The 15,179-nt window shown below is 43.9% G+C and overlaps 1 protein-coding gene across 3 annotated transcripts in view; it reads right to left on the bottom strand.

Moving 5' to 3' along the window:
* The window catches only part of col5a3a (collagen, type V, alpha 3a), a 42,873-nt gene that overhangs the window by 20,562 nt on the left and 7,132 nt on the right, over positions 1 to 15,179 (bottom strand). The window contains exons 3-25 of one of the 3 annotated variants that reach the window (XM_086132535.1): positions 14,459 to 14,669; positions 13,437 to 13,599; positions 8,814 to 8,936; positions 7,721 to 8,101; positions 6,658 to 6,774; positions 6,477 to 6,590; positions 6,329 to 6,382; positions 6,203 to 6,244; positions 5,902 to 5,964; positions 5,533 to 5,607; positions 5,336 to 5,419; positions 5,184 to 5,240; positions 5,022 to 5,075; positions 4,829 to 4,882; positions 4,679 to 4,732; positions 4,137 to 4,190; positions 3,874 to 3,927; positions 3,453 to 3,497; positions 2,129 to 2,182; positions 2,010 to 2,054; positions 1,848 to 1,901; positions 1,047 to 1,091; positions 672 to 725 (exon numbers count right to left, since the gene is read on the bottom strand). In XM_086132535.1, coding sequence (XP_085988661.1) covers positions 672 to 725; positions 1,047 to 1,091; positions 1,848 to 1,901; positions 2,010 to 2,054; positions 2,129 to 2,182; positions 3,453 to 3,497; positions 3,874 to 3,927; positions 4,137 to 4,190; positions 4,679 to 4,732; positions 4,829 to 4,882; positions 5,022 to 5,075; positions 5,184 to 5,240; positions 5,336 to 5,419; positions 5,533 to 5,607; positions 5,902 to 5,964; positions 6,203 to 6,244; positions 6,329 to 6,382; positions 6,477 to 6,590; positions 6,658 to 6,774; positions 7,721 to 8,101; positions 8,814 to 8,936; positions 13,437 to 13,599; positions 14,459 to 14,669 — 2,051 coding nt within the window. The remainder of the gene's footprint in view (positions 1 to 671; positions 726 to 1,046; positions 1,092 to 1,847; positions 1,902 to 2,009; positions 2,055 to 2,128; positions 2,183 to 3,452; positions 3,498 to 3,873; positions 3,928 to 4,136; positions 4,191 to 4,678; positions 4,733 to 4,828; positions 4,883 to 5,021; positions 5,076 to 5,183; positions 5,241 to 5,335; positions 5,420 to 5,532; positions 5,608 to 5,901; positions 5,965 to 6,202; positions 6,245 to 6,328; positions 6,383 to 6,476; positions 6,591 to 6,657; positions 6,775 to 7,720; positions 8,102 to 8,813; positions 8,937 to 13,436; positions 13,600 to 14,458; positions 14,670 to 15,179) is intronic. The other 2 variants (XM_086132536.1, XM_086132537.1) reach the window with 2 other exon arrangements.

The raw sequence follows: 15,179 nt of genomic DNA, 5'->3' as shown, positions 1-15,179 counted from the left end.
CACATCAGAAATGTTATCATCGGTGCAAATTTGTTCAACCCCTGTAACAAACAAGGTTTTCTGACCATCAATTCCAAATCGTTCACAAAGATCCATTTTTTTCTGGCTACCAATTCGGGGTGTCCCCCGCCTACTGCCCGAAGACAGCTGGGATAGGCTCCGGCGCCCCCGCGACCCTAGTGAGGATGAAGCGGTTCGGACGATGAATGAATGAATGAACAACGAGCCGCTTTAGAAAGAGTCAATTGATTTTTGTGGGGAAAAAATGTACGAAATGAGTTCTTGCTCTTAATGTTGTTTTCTTGATCATCAGTTTTGTGCCATCCTTGAATGGGTTTCTTTATACAAGAGAGCCCTTTGCACTGGGGGGGGGGGTTATTTTGTTGTTTCTTTGAAATCCTTTTTTGTTGGTTTTGGATAGTTTTCATTTTTGATCATACGTCTTTCAATGACACCTATTTTGCTTCTCCGCGCTTATTTTATCCATATCCCAAACTGCATTTTTGTCGTGCTCCCATGTGGCTCCCCCAGTAGCACTGATCAATAATTGCGGCATGTGCCTACTTGACACTTTTTATCTTGACTCCCTTACATTGTATTGAACAGTGTCGCCGTTCATCAATGCACAATAGTTACATCCATGGATGCAGTGTATCTTCGTGCGTACTTACTGGTTGTCCATCAATGCCCGGTAGTCCTTGCATGCCTTGTTTCCCCTGCGGACCCTGTATTGGACAGAATACCATCACACGTGCAATGAATCAATCAAACACACAAATATTAACAGTGACTCGGTCCCGGTTTTGTGCTTTTATCAGTCCAGCCTCTAGACGCACAAAGGCAGAGGCCGTCCTTAACGTCGGCGCGCCTGCGTATTTTTTATTTTTTTTCTTTGGCATTGATTTCCTGTCTGTGTCGATCCTGTCACACACGGAGCCAGCGCAAGTTGAGTTGTTCTCTTCCCCTCCCCGCGGGCGAGTGCGGTGACGGCTCACAAGGTCACACGGGTTTGATTCTGGGAATAAGTGTGAGAAAAAGCAACCCACCTTCTCTCCCGGCAACCCGATGGGACCCTGGGGGCCGGGCAATCCCTGTGCCAGAGCAAAGCATCAGTTAGATGAAATGTCGCAAGATATGGGGGAGATGAGCTGAGATATTTGTGTGTGTGCGTGAGTCCGGAATATTAAGTAGACGGCGTATTGAAATGGAAAACATGTCAAATCCGAACTTGAAGTGGTTTTAGCTACACGTTGGTTTTATAATTGTTGCACTGGTCGACAGCAAATTGGAATCAAGAGATGGCTTCATGTGTCCCTAAATTTGGGATACTGATTTAATAAGTGCCTTTACTTTTTTGTTTCAGCCCATTATCGGCGCAGTACGGATTTTACTATGCAATGTAATTCTTGATTCATAAATATATTACGATATTATTGTTCTGAATATTAAAACCTGATGTGCTATAGCAAAAAAAAAAGTGCAGATTCAGAATCAGCAAAAAAATAAATAAATCTAGAACATTTTACATGCATCTCTGGTTTAAATGTCTTTTTTTTTGTAAAACTTGGTTGACCGATGCATTATTTAAAAAAATATATATTACTGGAAAATTACAGATGAGACCGACAACAGATTTTGTATTATAGTTATGAAGGAGCGAAGAAGGCTGATCAAAATAATTTGAATGTAAAACAGTGGGGAAAATGAAGATATGAAAAGGGCGGCCACAGGAGACAACTTCTTTATGGCAAGTGTTGAGGAAGTGAACAACAGGATGTGTGGTTTTATTCAAATTTTCGAATACTCAAAAGACACGTCTGGATTTTTGGTAATTCTCAGTACAGTACCTGTGGTCCAGGATTTCCTTGTTGTCCCGCAGGTCCTATTTCTCCGTGCGGACCCTGTAAACAAGCATCAAAATTGATGTTATAAACATCATCAGTGATAAAGGTAAAAGGAAACAATCTGGGAAAAAAAGGAATCTTTTTGACTCAATATAACAGCCTGACCTGGTTTCCCTTTGACCCCTGGGGCCCGTCTGTTCCTTGGACACCCTAAAAACAGAAATCATTGATATATTAAAAAAAAAATGTATACTGCTTTCCAAATGGAAGGGATTTTGACTTACCTGTTGGCCAGGTGGTCCCGGTGGCCCTCTCGGCCCAACAAGACCCCGCACACCCTGGATCCACAACATCAATTTATTTGCGGATATTATGACAGGATGCGAGGAACACTGCTCTGAAAATCTGAAGCTACTCAAATGTAAAAAGAGATAACGTCACATTTATTTCATCTTGTATTTGCACATGTATATTTGTGTGCTCTTTAAAAAAGATTTTTTGAAACCAACCCCCTTCCACCTTGCTGCAAACTCTTTGTAGGCTGGCCAAGCCACCTGTTCCAAAGCCACATCTGTGATCCCCCGAGACGTGATTGATATGGAAATATAATCATTGCGGCCATGATTTTTATCTCTTCGCTCTGCCTCTACCTCTTTCCCCAGCAAACCCAATTTCTGCCTGCCATTTGTCTCTTGTCATTTTTTTCCCCCCCTATCTTTTCCATTCTCGCTTGTGAAAACAGACCGTGTAGTTTTAACACAGATCTGCGTGCATCGCTTATGGCGCTTTATTTCCTCGCCGCGTAGAGTGATGATGCATTTGGAGGGACAGCCGCCCGCTGAGCCCAAAGCTCCTACTGGGAGAAAGATGGAGTGCAAGTCAATCAGCCACTCTGTTTGCTGCAGAGATGCGCAAGAGAGATGACACGGTCACCACTGGCGCTCCCTAACATCTTGGGCTGCCTTGTTTTTGTTTTTGTTTTTTTTTGGTTGGGGGCGGAGCGAAGATCATCTGCACTGATTATATTTTACACATTTTTACCAAAACTGCCTGTCATTTTCACCAAAATTACACTATAAAAATCTACAAAACACCTTTTATTCCATTTTTCTCCCCGAGGGAGGGGGAGAGAGAGAGAGAATTAAATAAATATTATACAAAAATAAGAAATATAAATTAAAATTTAAAAATAATACTAAAATAAAGACAATATAAATAAAAAATAAACAAATGCATAAAAAATGCAGAAAAAAATACAAATATTTGTTTATGCTTATTTTAGGGACATGGGTGCGCTTCGTACAAAAATTGTCGGAAATGTATGAGAATCAACTGCAAATTGCAAGTCAGACTATCATGAAGAGGGAAGGTAAATATTTCATTTCTAACCTTCCGAATTGGGAAAAAATATTTCTCATTCAGTTGCAAGTCTGCTGTTCATTAAACACACTTGATTGACGTGCTGCTCACAAACTTGTGGCATGTGACATATTTCTATCAGTGTCAAATAATAACAAAATGTAATGAACTCCAGTGCAAGTAGTAGTTGTGTTAATTAAAACCATGCATGTACAAAAGGCAGGAATGTGTCGTTTGTGCTTTACTCACAGGTTCACCAGGTTGCCCTCTTGGGCCAACGGGTCCAACTGGCCCCTAGCAAATACAAAGGTGGCGACATATTTTTAGCATGGATCTGATCCTGATCACAAATATGGAGACCTGTCTCATTCACATTACAAGCATCTTGATCAATTAATACCATGCATCCTGACGGAAGTACTATTTTTTATTTTATTTTATTTTTTTGTGTCGCATCAACTTGTTCCTTTTTTCGTTGTTGGATTTTAGGAATAACTGAAATTCAGAGCGGGCTTCTTGTGGTGTGTGGTGCTGTAGGATTTACATACTGTGTCTTATTGATCGATTTTATCCCACTGTTCAGTTTCTTTTAACATTTGAGATGAAAAAAAAGCGAAAAAAAAGCTGCAAGATGCATTTTGTCGATTGGGGAGAAATAGTCTTCTCTCACCTTTTCTCCTGGCTCTCCGGCAGGCCCCTGAGGACCAGGCTTTCCTCTGTCCCCCTATGAAGACACAAAATTGTCAAAGCTGCAGGAAATTTAAAAAAAAAACGGTTCTCTCCATGGGAACGATGCTTTGAACATATGCTACCCCTGTGTCAGCTGCTATGCCAGATTTCAAAAATCAGGGAAACAATACGTCAAGCAAATATCAATTTTGCCATGCAATAAGGTGCAGCGTGTGCACATCACGGAAAGGGTTAAAAACTCACTTTGTGTCCCTGATTTCCTGGGAGTCCTGGTAGGCCATCGAAACCTCGATCACCCTGTGAGGTCATAGCGCAAGTTCACCTCACAGGTCCAGCTAGCTGGCCGACAATAACGTCATCATTTTTCCGCTTGATTGGCCAGAGCAAGTCAAGTTAGATGAGCAAAACACGCTAACATGAACACATTGAGCATTCTGCCTCTCTACTGAGTGTTTGTACATATTTTAATTTGTGTCCTTCTTATTAGATATCAATTCATAACTGATCTAGATATATCTGCTGATGTATTGCGTTTTTGTGTGGGTTTTTTTTGTCTGGAATTGATTGTTTTTATTTTTTTACGACATGATAGTGGTTACTTAAAAACTGCAAGTAGATGATGAAAACAATTTGGAATTATTTACTATAGAATTTCTGTTATTTAGAGGAATACCGGTTTCTCTTGTGCTCAGCCAAGCCTCCAAAATAATTGCTGCCACAAATATTCCTTGCAGTCCAATTTAGCAAGCATCTCACCACTGCAATGCGCCACCATGATGTCTTACCTTCACACCAGTTTCACCTGGAGCTCCACGTCCTCCATCTGTTCCAGCGTATCCCTAAATGAAGCATGATCCAGTTATTAAAAAGAAAAAAAAAATCAACTGATATCGTATCACATGATGTCATATTGAGATTTCCATCCCATAGCTTACCCTTTTTCCTGGTTTTCCGTTGCTTCCTTGAAGTCCTGGCAATCCTTGCGGTCCCTGTTATGGACAAGATAAATGTTCAAATGAAGGCGTGGAAGCAGGCGAGGGAGCTCGTTGAAAGGAAATCAATCCAGCGACAATGAAAGCGAGTGGCAGATGGAAGCTTGCGGTGAGATAAACATGTTCGGCTCATTACCGCAGGGCCCGGGTCGCCAATGTTTCCTTTGTGGCCAGCTGGTCCTGGAGCACCCTGTCAAATAGATAAGGAGCAAGTTATTGACATATGAAGCAATATCACATTTAACATTAGTCCTTTATGAAGCTTGTACAGTACTCTGTCAGAGCAAATTTGGCTTACCAGAGGGCCTGGTCGCCCTGTAAGACCCCTCGGACCTGGAGGTCCATTCATAGACAGCTGTAAAGAAGACCCAATTGCATGACAAATGTCTTGAGATCCCGATCAATTTCTCAAATGGCATGAGGATCAATACGCAAGATGAAGAGATATACCTGAGCCTGTTGAATAATAGCGTGCGCTTGGGCCTCCTGGGGGGACACCGCCGGTCCCTTTTGGGAATCAAATCTATACTGGAACTGAGGGCAAGAGTAAAAGTCAGGAGGAGTCCCCTCGGGTAGATGAAGCTCAGTCAACCAGCCCCCCCTTGTGGTCAATAGTGGTGAAGGAAAATCTGTTTTGGTAGTCTTACAGGTAGCATCAGCATGGTTCCTGGTGGACCTGGAATTCCGTCAACCCCGGGAAGGCCGGGACGTCCTGCAGGACCCTGAAAGTACATGTCAAGCAGACACACGTATGAGGAAACAGAAATCATTCACTTATTTATTATAACCATCAATCCTGTCTTCTCGTTGAAGGTCTGCAAGTATCAGCACTACCTCGTTGTGCGCTGTGTTTTAAATGAACAAGCGCACAAACCTAGCAATAAAAAGGAGGTCAAGCGTGTCAACATCCTTCAGAACAGCCAGTTGAACTATGTGAGCTGGATGGGGTTTTTTTTGGGGGGGGGGGGGGGGTCTGTGCTCAAATATGAGCCAAAAACGATACGCGCTCCACTCACCATTTCCCCAGGGTCTCCTCTGGGTCCTGGGGGGCCAATTGGTCCAACTGGACCAGGAAGTCCCTGTGAGGGATAATACCATATTGTCACTTTGATTTACGTGCATACAGTAGTGACTTCTTAATGATTACGCCGCAGCCTGATTAATCACCGGGTGTGTCTATTTACATTTCTAAACACGGCACCTCAAATAGACTGGTGGTCGTGGTATTCCTCATTGCTAGTCCCCATTGAATTGAATATGCCTATTGTCTTTTCTTGAAAGGTAGCTGAATGAACACAGAACCGTACTCCAACTCACCTCCGGTCCTGGCAGGCCTGCCGGTCCTTCCACTAGCGCCCCCTGTAAACCAAATATCAAGTCATTTGCATGCTTTCATATAGCCGAAGCCGCGATGCGGTTCCTGCGACGCCTGCGGCAGCTCACCGGCTCAAATACCCCGGGTTCGCCCTTCTCTCCTTTCTCAGTCGGTAGTCTTCCCTGTGGGAGGGAAGCATCCAAGTACAAAATCGTTTGACCACTGGGGGGGAAGAAAAACTGACAACTGGCTTGAAATGCCTGACTGAAGGTTTACCGTTCCGTGCCATGTCTCGGCTCCTTCTCGCAGTGCAAAATCGTAGCCTTCGTCGTAGATTTCATACTCCTCATACTCAGACTTGGTGTCATTGTAGTCGTCGTGTTCGAGGACCTGTTTGCAAATACGATTACTGACATCTATGGTGAATGGAACATATTGGCATGTGCGTTCCACCCACCTCTGATTGTGTAATATTCGTGCCCGCTCTTACGATGGAAACAGCAAGGTCGTCAACGAGGTTGTCGTAAAGGTCATCGCCGTCGCCCAACTCTGGGCTCTTCGCCAGCTCCGGCTCCTGCGCGTTAATTGTGAGATGAAATGTTAGCCCTGCGGCTGGACAATAGGCCGAGGGAATGTGTTGGTCATCCTCGATGCAGGTACTAAGGCCAATTAGAAATCTGAGGATGTCTCCGGTTCACGGCTGCGAGGCAGAAACAGCAGTGGAAAATGAGTATGCGGCACAATTAGGCAAGTCGCGACATACTGTATTTCTAAGAAAGATGCTATGCTAATTAAGCAGAGCATAGCAGACCCATATTGTACTGTACATCGCAGGGATGGGCATTAGACTGCATATTCTTGAGCAATTAAGGGATTATTTTATATTTATGAACTGAAAGGATCATTCATAAAAATATTTACTACGCTTATGACTTTTATGTGAACTCCATTTTTCTTTGATTTGAATTCCAGTGAATCAACTAAACCTTCCAATTAAAGGTTTATAATTGCCTATCAAGGCCACAAGGTGGAGCCAAAGCACCACTTTTTTCTGAGCAAGTGCTCTGGACAGTCAAATAGAGGTCACTTCCTTGGGACTGACATGCCACAAGATGACGCCAAAGCAATCTTGTTGAATTAGACCGTGCTTTGGCACCATCTCGTGGCAGCGAAGGGCCTTTCAGAAAGAGTAAGCAAATAAGCGAGTTTTTCAGTGAAGATAGATTCCAGAAAAATCTACAGATGGCGAAGCATTCATTATTATGCCCATCCCTTGTACATACCATGCAGATCACTCTGGTTGAAGCAATTTATGCATAGCCTTGCATGTTCAAAACACATAGTCAGAAAGCCTACTGAAGACTCGAGGCGCATTCTCTGTTTGGGTGTCATAAAGTTGCATTCGGGGGTGCTGATGGTGCTGGCTGGTTAGTGGCGAGCAGCTGGAGAAATGCGAGATTAGCAAAGGGGGAGTGATTGGTTATAGTGGCCGAAAACAGGGGAGCTGTTAACTGGTCTACCTCAACGTGAACTTCGGTTATGCTGCCTGGTGAAGGGGCTTGTGTTGATGGTTCATACGAAGGCGTCTCCACAAGGGGCACGTCCTCGTAGCTTTTAGTGGGACCGACTGTTTCTTCAGTGCGTTTTATGTCCAAAAAAGGCTCTTGGGAGAGATACTCGGGCGGCATCGTAGACACGCTAATGAAGCCGTCGTCCAAAGTTTCCTCCTCGAGTTTTTTCTTCCGAGATCCCTTCTTCTTGCCCTTCCCCTTGCCTTTGCCCTTCCCCCTGCCTTTACGTTTGCCTTTACCTTTCGAGCCCTTGTCCCTCTTCTTTTTGTTCTTTTTGCCCTTCCTGCCCTCTTTGGCTTGCTGTTCTTCCGTCTGCTCCGGTTGGGACTTCTTGTCATGGAAAAAGGGCATTGTGAGGAAAAGTCGGATGACAGAGAAAGAAAAACACAATGTAGCAAATCACATTAGAATGCCAGTGTACTGTATCTCTGGCCTGTGTTCCGCGCACATGCTTAGAATCTCTATACAAACAGCAATCTTTTTTTTTCTCGTAAAAACAACATTGGGGATGTGATTTCGATCTAAACCGGGTCAGCATGTGCAATGGGATGTTAGCCGTAGGGGAATGTTTTGGCATTCTGAGCTCATCCCAGAGCTGAAATAGTTTTATAAAAGCCAACTGGATGACTCTCAGCGAGACGTTCAATTTCTGGATCGCTTTCATTGACCAGATTTTGTGCAGACACACGTGCACGTACGCAGCGTGAGCATCCGTGAGAAGTGTGTCACGAGCTTGACTTGGCTGATATCATGCCCGTCTCGCTCAAAATTGGTTTGCCTCATCTCAGCTGTTATTCCCTAAACAAAGCACCACTTGCTTGAAAGGAAATGCTTTCCCGGTGGCTTTTCCAAGGAAGTAATCAATCATGACAGTCACCAGTATGCACTTCACTGGAAGTGAATGTGGGTCAACTTGTTTAGATGCGACCCTTCTTTACACTTGTAATCAACTCAATCGCTTATTAACAATTTGTTAAAATTGTCATATTGTATATCTCCAGTTTTCAATTGGGATATCTTCCCAATACCATGCAGTACTGACCCCCTGAAGGTCCAGGGCTTGGCTGCTCTGGTGCAAAGCGGAGTCGCAGTCTACCATGTAGTTGATACAGTAAGCGGCAGCGGCCTGGGGGTCATCGTCAATCAGCAGTTGTTGAATTTCTCCCTGCAACGAAGGCAAGAAAACACCACAAATGTGATGCACAACGCAATACGGTGTCCGACTGGCTCTTGCCGGATCATGCAGCCGTTCCGAAATAGAGTGTCCAAATTGCGGTCTGGTATACTGGTATAGCTCGGGTATCGGCAGACTTAAGTCATAGACTTTCGGACTTATGAAAACGTATTTGCCTGCAGCTTTAAGATTGACTTGTGTGACTTACTCCCACCTCTGATACTGTATATACTTTGCTGGACATGTCGGCAGCCATTTGCAATCGACTAAATCCGATTTGCCTGCATGATGTTTTGGTGGTTTTTAGCTCCATTGTAGTCTCTTTAATTAGGCTTTAGCAGCCAGGGGTATCACCTTCCAATGCTCCCAAGAGGCCTTGTCAGCAGTGTGTGTGCACCCCCCCCCCCCCCACCCGCCCAAAAAAACTTTCTGAAGCATTTTGAGAAATGACTGTTGAATCACTAATTTGCGTATTAGTACGGTGAGCATGAAGGTTATCCAAATAGTGTCTTTTCTTACAGTTTTTGGCCAGAGGCCCACGGAGCAAGGGCACTTCATTTGCCCTCTTCGACCGACTGCAGTCATAGTGAGTGGGGTTGGGGCGGAAGGGGGGGGGGCAACAGGGAGTAAATCCACTCTAATCCAATCTCAATTAGAGATCAAAAGCAAAACTCTCACAGAGTTTTCCTCTTATTCTTTCCCGGCGGGGTTTCTCTCCCCTGCTAAAGTGTTGGCCCCGAAAATCATGCACACTTCATCGTTCCCCAATTAGGATCTGGCAGCAACGTCAGAGGCGAATGCACTCTCATTGCTCTCCTCCGGAAAGTAGACACTACATGAAAATGACTTCAACTATTGTCATACTATTGGCTGGAGTTTATCTGAGGTGAAAGCCATCATTTGCGGATAACGCATTCAACATGATTACGCAATCTTTTGACGCTCCTGAGTCCTCGGTCGATTCAAGTGAATTGCTGCTAACCATCCGTTACTGGGGGTGAAAGTAAAATGAACAGCACACACATCGTAATAGCTGCTGACTTTCATAATAATAAATATTCTTATGTCTTCATTCAATTTTTCAATGAGCCGCAAGTTCTTTGAGCATTGCGAACCGATTGTTGACTTGCCACGCCTGATGCAAATTTTTTGGCGGTGACTACAATACCTTTGCTTGAACATGCTAATGCGAATGCCATGGTGCTAACCCAGGCATGGTCCTAAGATTCCCCCCCCCCCCCCAGTCTTAAAGAGGGACTTGACAGATGCGTTGGGTGACTGAATAAATATTTGTAAACTTAATTTAAAAATCAAATAAAATGCTGGAGGGATTCAACTGGGCTACACAAGTTTCTGGCAGGGCTGTAGCACCCGCTAGCCCCAGTGTCGCGCAATCCCTGTGCTAACCCATGCTGACTTTCCGCTATAAAGTTATTTTTACCGAGTTTGTATTTATTTATTTATTTATTTTATTGGGGGGGCAGTGCACATTAATCAGCACAAGAATAAACAGTGTAGATGTGCCGGACGTAGCATAAATGCTAGTTTTCAGCCTTGGTCCCAAGGCAGGTTTCTAAAATAGTGTCTCACACATTCGGGTTAAATGAGAATTATTATGGGCTATCAAAGGTATGACTTATTTGATTTGTTAATCGGGCAGATGGGCAAGGTAATTGTTGATTTTAAAATGTAAATTATGTGTATGTAAAATGGATGAGATTAAAAATAGAATAATTCATGCTCATTTAAAAATTTGAGCTATGATTAATTGAACTATTATTGTCCACCCCTGGGTCAGCCTTTGGCTTTTTTTTTTTGTTGCTTTTTTAAAATCATGGGTTAGCATGAGCACGTCGGTAATAAACTGCATCATTCAATGTGACTTGAAATGCTACTTGCATGCGCTTTTAAACAGACCTTGACCTATTAAGTCTGCCTCAGTGTGCTAAATCAACAGCTCAGCATCCAAGCACAACTGCCCGGACTGTACGTGTGTGCCAGAAACATGTTCAATTTCCAGTCCAAGTCGAGGCAGAGGAGATCAGATTTTCCCAACAAATAAACACTTGGTTTTATCTAAACAGTCTGTGTGTTAAGAGTCACATTAACAAGGCCCACGGCAAGCCATGAATAAGATCAAGTGGACGTGTAGACATTTTAATGTTTGCAAATCGCTGCGTTTGCCAAAATGACTTTGCAGGGGGTGGCGGGGGGGAGAGAATCTGGAAGTAATAGACATTTGTGGCTCAGCAAAAGTCCCCCCTTGGTCTCACGCCGCACAGCTCCCACGCTGGGAGAACTGGGCCGGAACACTGGCCTCCTCCCACAGAACTGGGGCCTGGGAACAGTGGTCCAAGGGTCAGCCCTCTTAATCTGCCGTCCCCTGGTACCAGCCTTGCTCGCGCTAATGACACTAATGCCTTAATGTACACAAACAGACATGTATACTAATGAAGTCATGGATTTTTTTTCACGTGGAGAAATGCACCAAAGTGGAAGAAATCGCGACACTAGGGCGATACTGTTTTGATGGGTTAAACAAAAACTCCCAAACGGATTTTCACAAGACATGGCGGATGGTTGAAGCATGTGCAAAACATTAAATCATCACATTTTGGTGAGGATCCAAATAAAAGTGTGGATGCAATCATTTATTTTCAGTTTTTGGCTTTAAAGTCCACTTGCATTGGGGCCAACTAGGGCATTATCCAGATGGAGCTGCACCTGCAGCACTGGAATGGAGCTGATCTTGAGTTTTGACTCGAGCAAGTCAAACGGAAGTGATAAATATTATTTGACCCTGGCGATTGTTTGTCTTCTGCGGGTTGCTATTGTAGTTATAGTCGAATCACCATTTCTTGCTGGGCTTACTGTGTTGAGCAAAAAAACGAAAAAACGACTTCACCGACTTTTACAGAACTCATACATGGTCTCTGTTGCCTTCCAGGGAATAGACCGAACCCTTCAAGTCGGCTGAAAAAAAGTCATTGAAAAAGATTAAATGCCATAAAGGAGCTTGTGGCATGAAGTGATTTACAGCTTGGGTGGAGCAGAGTGAGATTGCGTACTGGCAGGGGAGAAGGTGGGCAAGTTCTCAGGGAACAGGTGGGCATCCACTCGCCGTGACCAAGCACATCTGGTCTGTCCAGGTGAAAGTGGCAGCCGTCTCGTCTAATTGATTGACAAGCCTCCTGCTGTACTTTCTGCATAGCGGCCTTCCCCTTTTACAGAAGGCCATCTATTCCAGTAGACCTACCTAATATCCTTCCATCCATTTTCTAATCCGCTTACCCTCACAAGGGTTACAAGCATGCTGAATCCTATCCAAGCTGTCTTCGGGCAGCAGTACACCCTGAACTAGTTGCCCGCCAATCGAAGGGCACACATCGACGAACAACCATTCGCGCTCACGCTCACACCTAGGGACAATTTAGAGTGTTCCATTAACCTGCCGTGCATGTTTTTAGAATGTTTGAAGGGAAACTGGAGTACCCGCAGAAAATCCACGCAGGCACGGGGAGAACATGCAAGCTCCACACAGGAAAACCTACATAATATATATAAAATAGCTATACTTTTTTTCTTTTTGGAACTTCATGGTACCTTAGACCACCTGCCTAAATTCTGATATTTTATGAAGTGATTTGTGCAAAAAAAATAAATAAATCATCACATTGAATATCATCCCTGTAAATGGGTTTTCAGTGTGCTTGTCCGTACATGAAATTGTCTTTTTTTTTTCTCAGAAAGCTCTTATAATTCCTCTGGATTTCTCATACCGATGTCCACCGAGCATACAATATGCACATGCCGTCTTCCCAAAATAATGGGTGGCACGACCGAACTTTTCGAGTTGCTATTACTGCAATGCGATTTCATACCACAGATAAATTCACCATTCAAGGAGATGATATGATGAGGCCCGTTCATGCCTCGGCATATCCGCTCCTCCTCGTTCGTTCCCTCTTAAACGCTTCTTTTACCTCTGAAAATGCTTTGTTCCTCCCACGCTTGATTGACATGAGACCCACGACACCCTCTGGCCTCTTGAACTACAAATTTTCTCTCAAATCGGATCTCCAGTGGCTTTGAAGCCGCTGCGAAAAATGCCACTCTGCATCAGATGCTTTGCGATGATGAGCTCTTACGGCTGCAAATTCGCACTGGACATACCGAGTGAAGGCAGTGAGGTGATGCTGAAGTTCAAACCCAGCCCGCTTTGTAAGTAATGCTGAATTAATCTAGCATTAATTCATGTGCCAGACGCATCTCATTCTCATATTCTGGTATTCTACAAAGTGACTCATGCATTAAATCAAGGTAATTCATTTTTCAGCCATTATGCATCAAACATTAGCCCGATAAATGGGTTTTCACGACCCGGCATGCATATTTAAAAAGTTCTCTCCCTCTCCTGGGGCTTCGTTTATTTTCATTCAAACCCGACATGTTGAACCCTCGTTCGCAAACAAACTGGTGGGATGGCTTTACCTGAAATACTCCTTCATCCAGTAGTCGTGATCCGAAGACAACAATGCCCTCCGTGCTGACGTCTCTGTCGTCTCCTCGTGTTAGCGGAAGCGTCTCGACCGTGTGACAGTCCAAAAAGAGTGTGACGGACTGGCCCTGTACGCTGTAGGCTATCCTGTGCCACCTGGAAGAGCGAAGCAAAAGACAGCAATGTGGCAATCTTTGCATTTAGAATGTGATTTTAGGGCATTGATTGATCCGAGCTTGCTACTTTTAAAAGGGGAGAAATTAAATTTTTAAAACCGCTGGCAAGATTTGAATGGTTCCTCGCTTCACTGAATAACTAAGCTTGTAGTCAGGAGAATTATTCACAGAACACTGCCAGCTTCAACAAAATAGCAACATTAGAAATACACAGCTAGCATTAGTACTGCAAACAAGCCAAGGTTAGCCACCTTTGCTGCGTTGGTAGCATAACTTGTTTGTAGAAAGTGTTACAATGCCACGAACTGTTGGTTTGAAGTATATTTTTGGGAACCTCCAGTGAAATTCAAAAAGAAATTGATGAATTGACAATCCTCCCACCTGCTTAAAATTCCATCCCGCTATGCTTCAGTTCGCTAATCTTGTGCACAAATAAGATGTAAATGGTGGAGTCTTGCTAACTTACACCAAATGTCTTCAACTGTTGCCAATGAAACACAAAGATGCCAGCTTCCGAAGACATTTCAACTATGAAATATATGGCTTTTTTTTTCTTTCAAATTTCAGAAACTGACAGTTGCTGATTAACACCCCCCCCCCCCCCCCCCCATTTGCACTTCATTGGGTGCGATTCTGGTACACAAATTAGTCATCCTTCCTAAAAAACAAAAAATCAAGGCCTGGTTAAATCTATGACTTTATGTCTCGGTCTGGCTGAATCATCTTCCTGTGGTTGAGAAAAGACAGACAGAGGCTACCATCTGAGCAAGCACGGAAAGGTCGATGGAAGACATATTTAAATTCTTCTTGTAAGACGTCCAACCGCTGAATATACTCACTCTCCATCGGCCAGGTTGACGTCCTTGAACGTGGGATATGTTGTGGGCTGCCCGGCTGCCCGGCCCTGATACAGGAAGACGGGCGAAGGGCCCACTTCGAGCCCCAGCTGCTGCACCCCATGTTCGTCATACACGGACAGTAGAAATGACTGTGATCCCTTTCTGGCTCGCACGGTGGCCAACAGGGAGAAATTTACAGGGAATGTGGACTCTGGAGAGGAAATGCTTCTAGGTCAGCTGGCAGATATTGACTTTAACCCACACAAAGTAGGGCTGAACAATTAAGCACATTCAAATTGACATCGCAGTTTCCTAATGAATGCCGAAGATGGCTAGCTTAACCGATAAGAATTTATTTCACACAGTCAAACCTCGGTTTTCGAACATCTCTGTTCTTGACCAAATCGGTTTTCGACCAAAAATTTCGAGTTTTTTATGTCTCGGATTACGACCGAAAATCGGTTCTCGACCAAACTGAGCGCACTTGAATGCGCCACTTGACTCCTCTCGCCTTCCTTACACGAGGAAGTGACGCTTCCTCATGTAGCGTTCCATTGTGAGCAGACGTGTTCAATAAAGTTTTTTTTTTTTTTTTTTTTTAAGAGCATGGTTTCGGTTTTCGAACAGCCTTCTGGAACGGTTTATGGTCGAAAACCGAGGTATGACTGTATATATATAAATGAGAAACCTAATATTGTGTATTGTAATAGTGATTTATTTT

This window comes from Hippocampus guttulatus, chromosome 16, assembly GCF_054856545.1.
Source record: "Hippocampus guttulatus isolate MCC_2025c chromosome 16, RoL_Hgut_1.0, whole genome shotgun sequence".
Classification (NCBI taxonomy): Eukaryota; Metazoa; Chordata; class Actinopteri; order Syngnathiformes; family Syngnathidae; genus Hippocampus; species Hippocampus guttulatus.
Note: the sequence above shows the minus strand (reverse complement) of the source record. Positions and strands in the feature narration are given on the sequence as shown.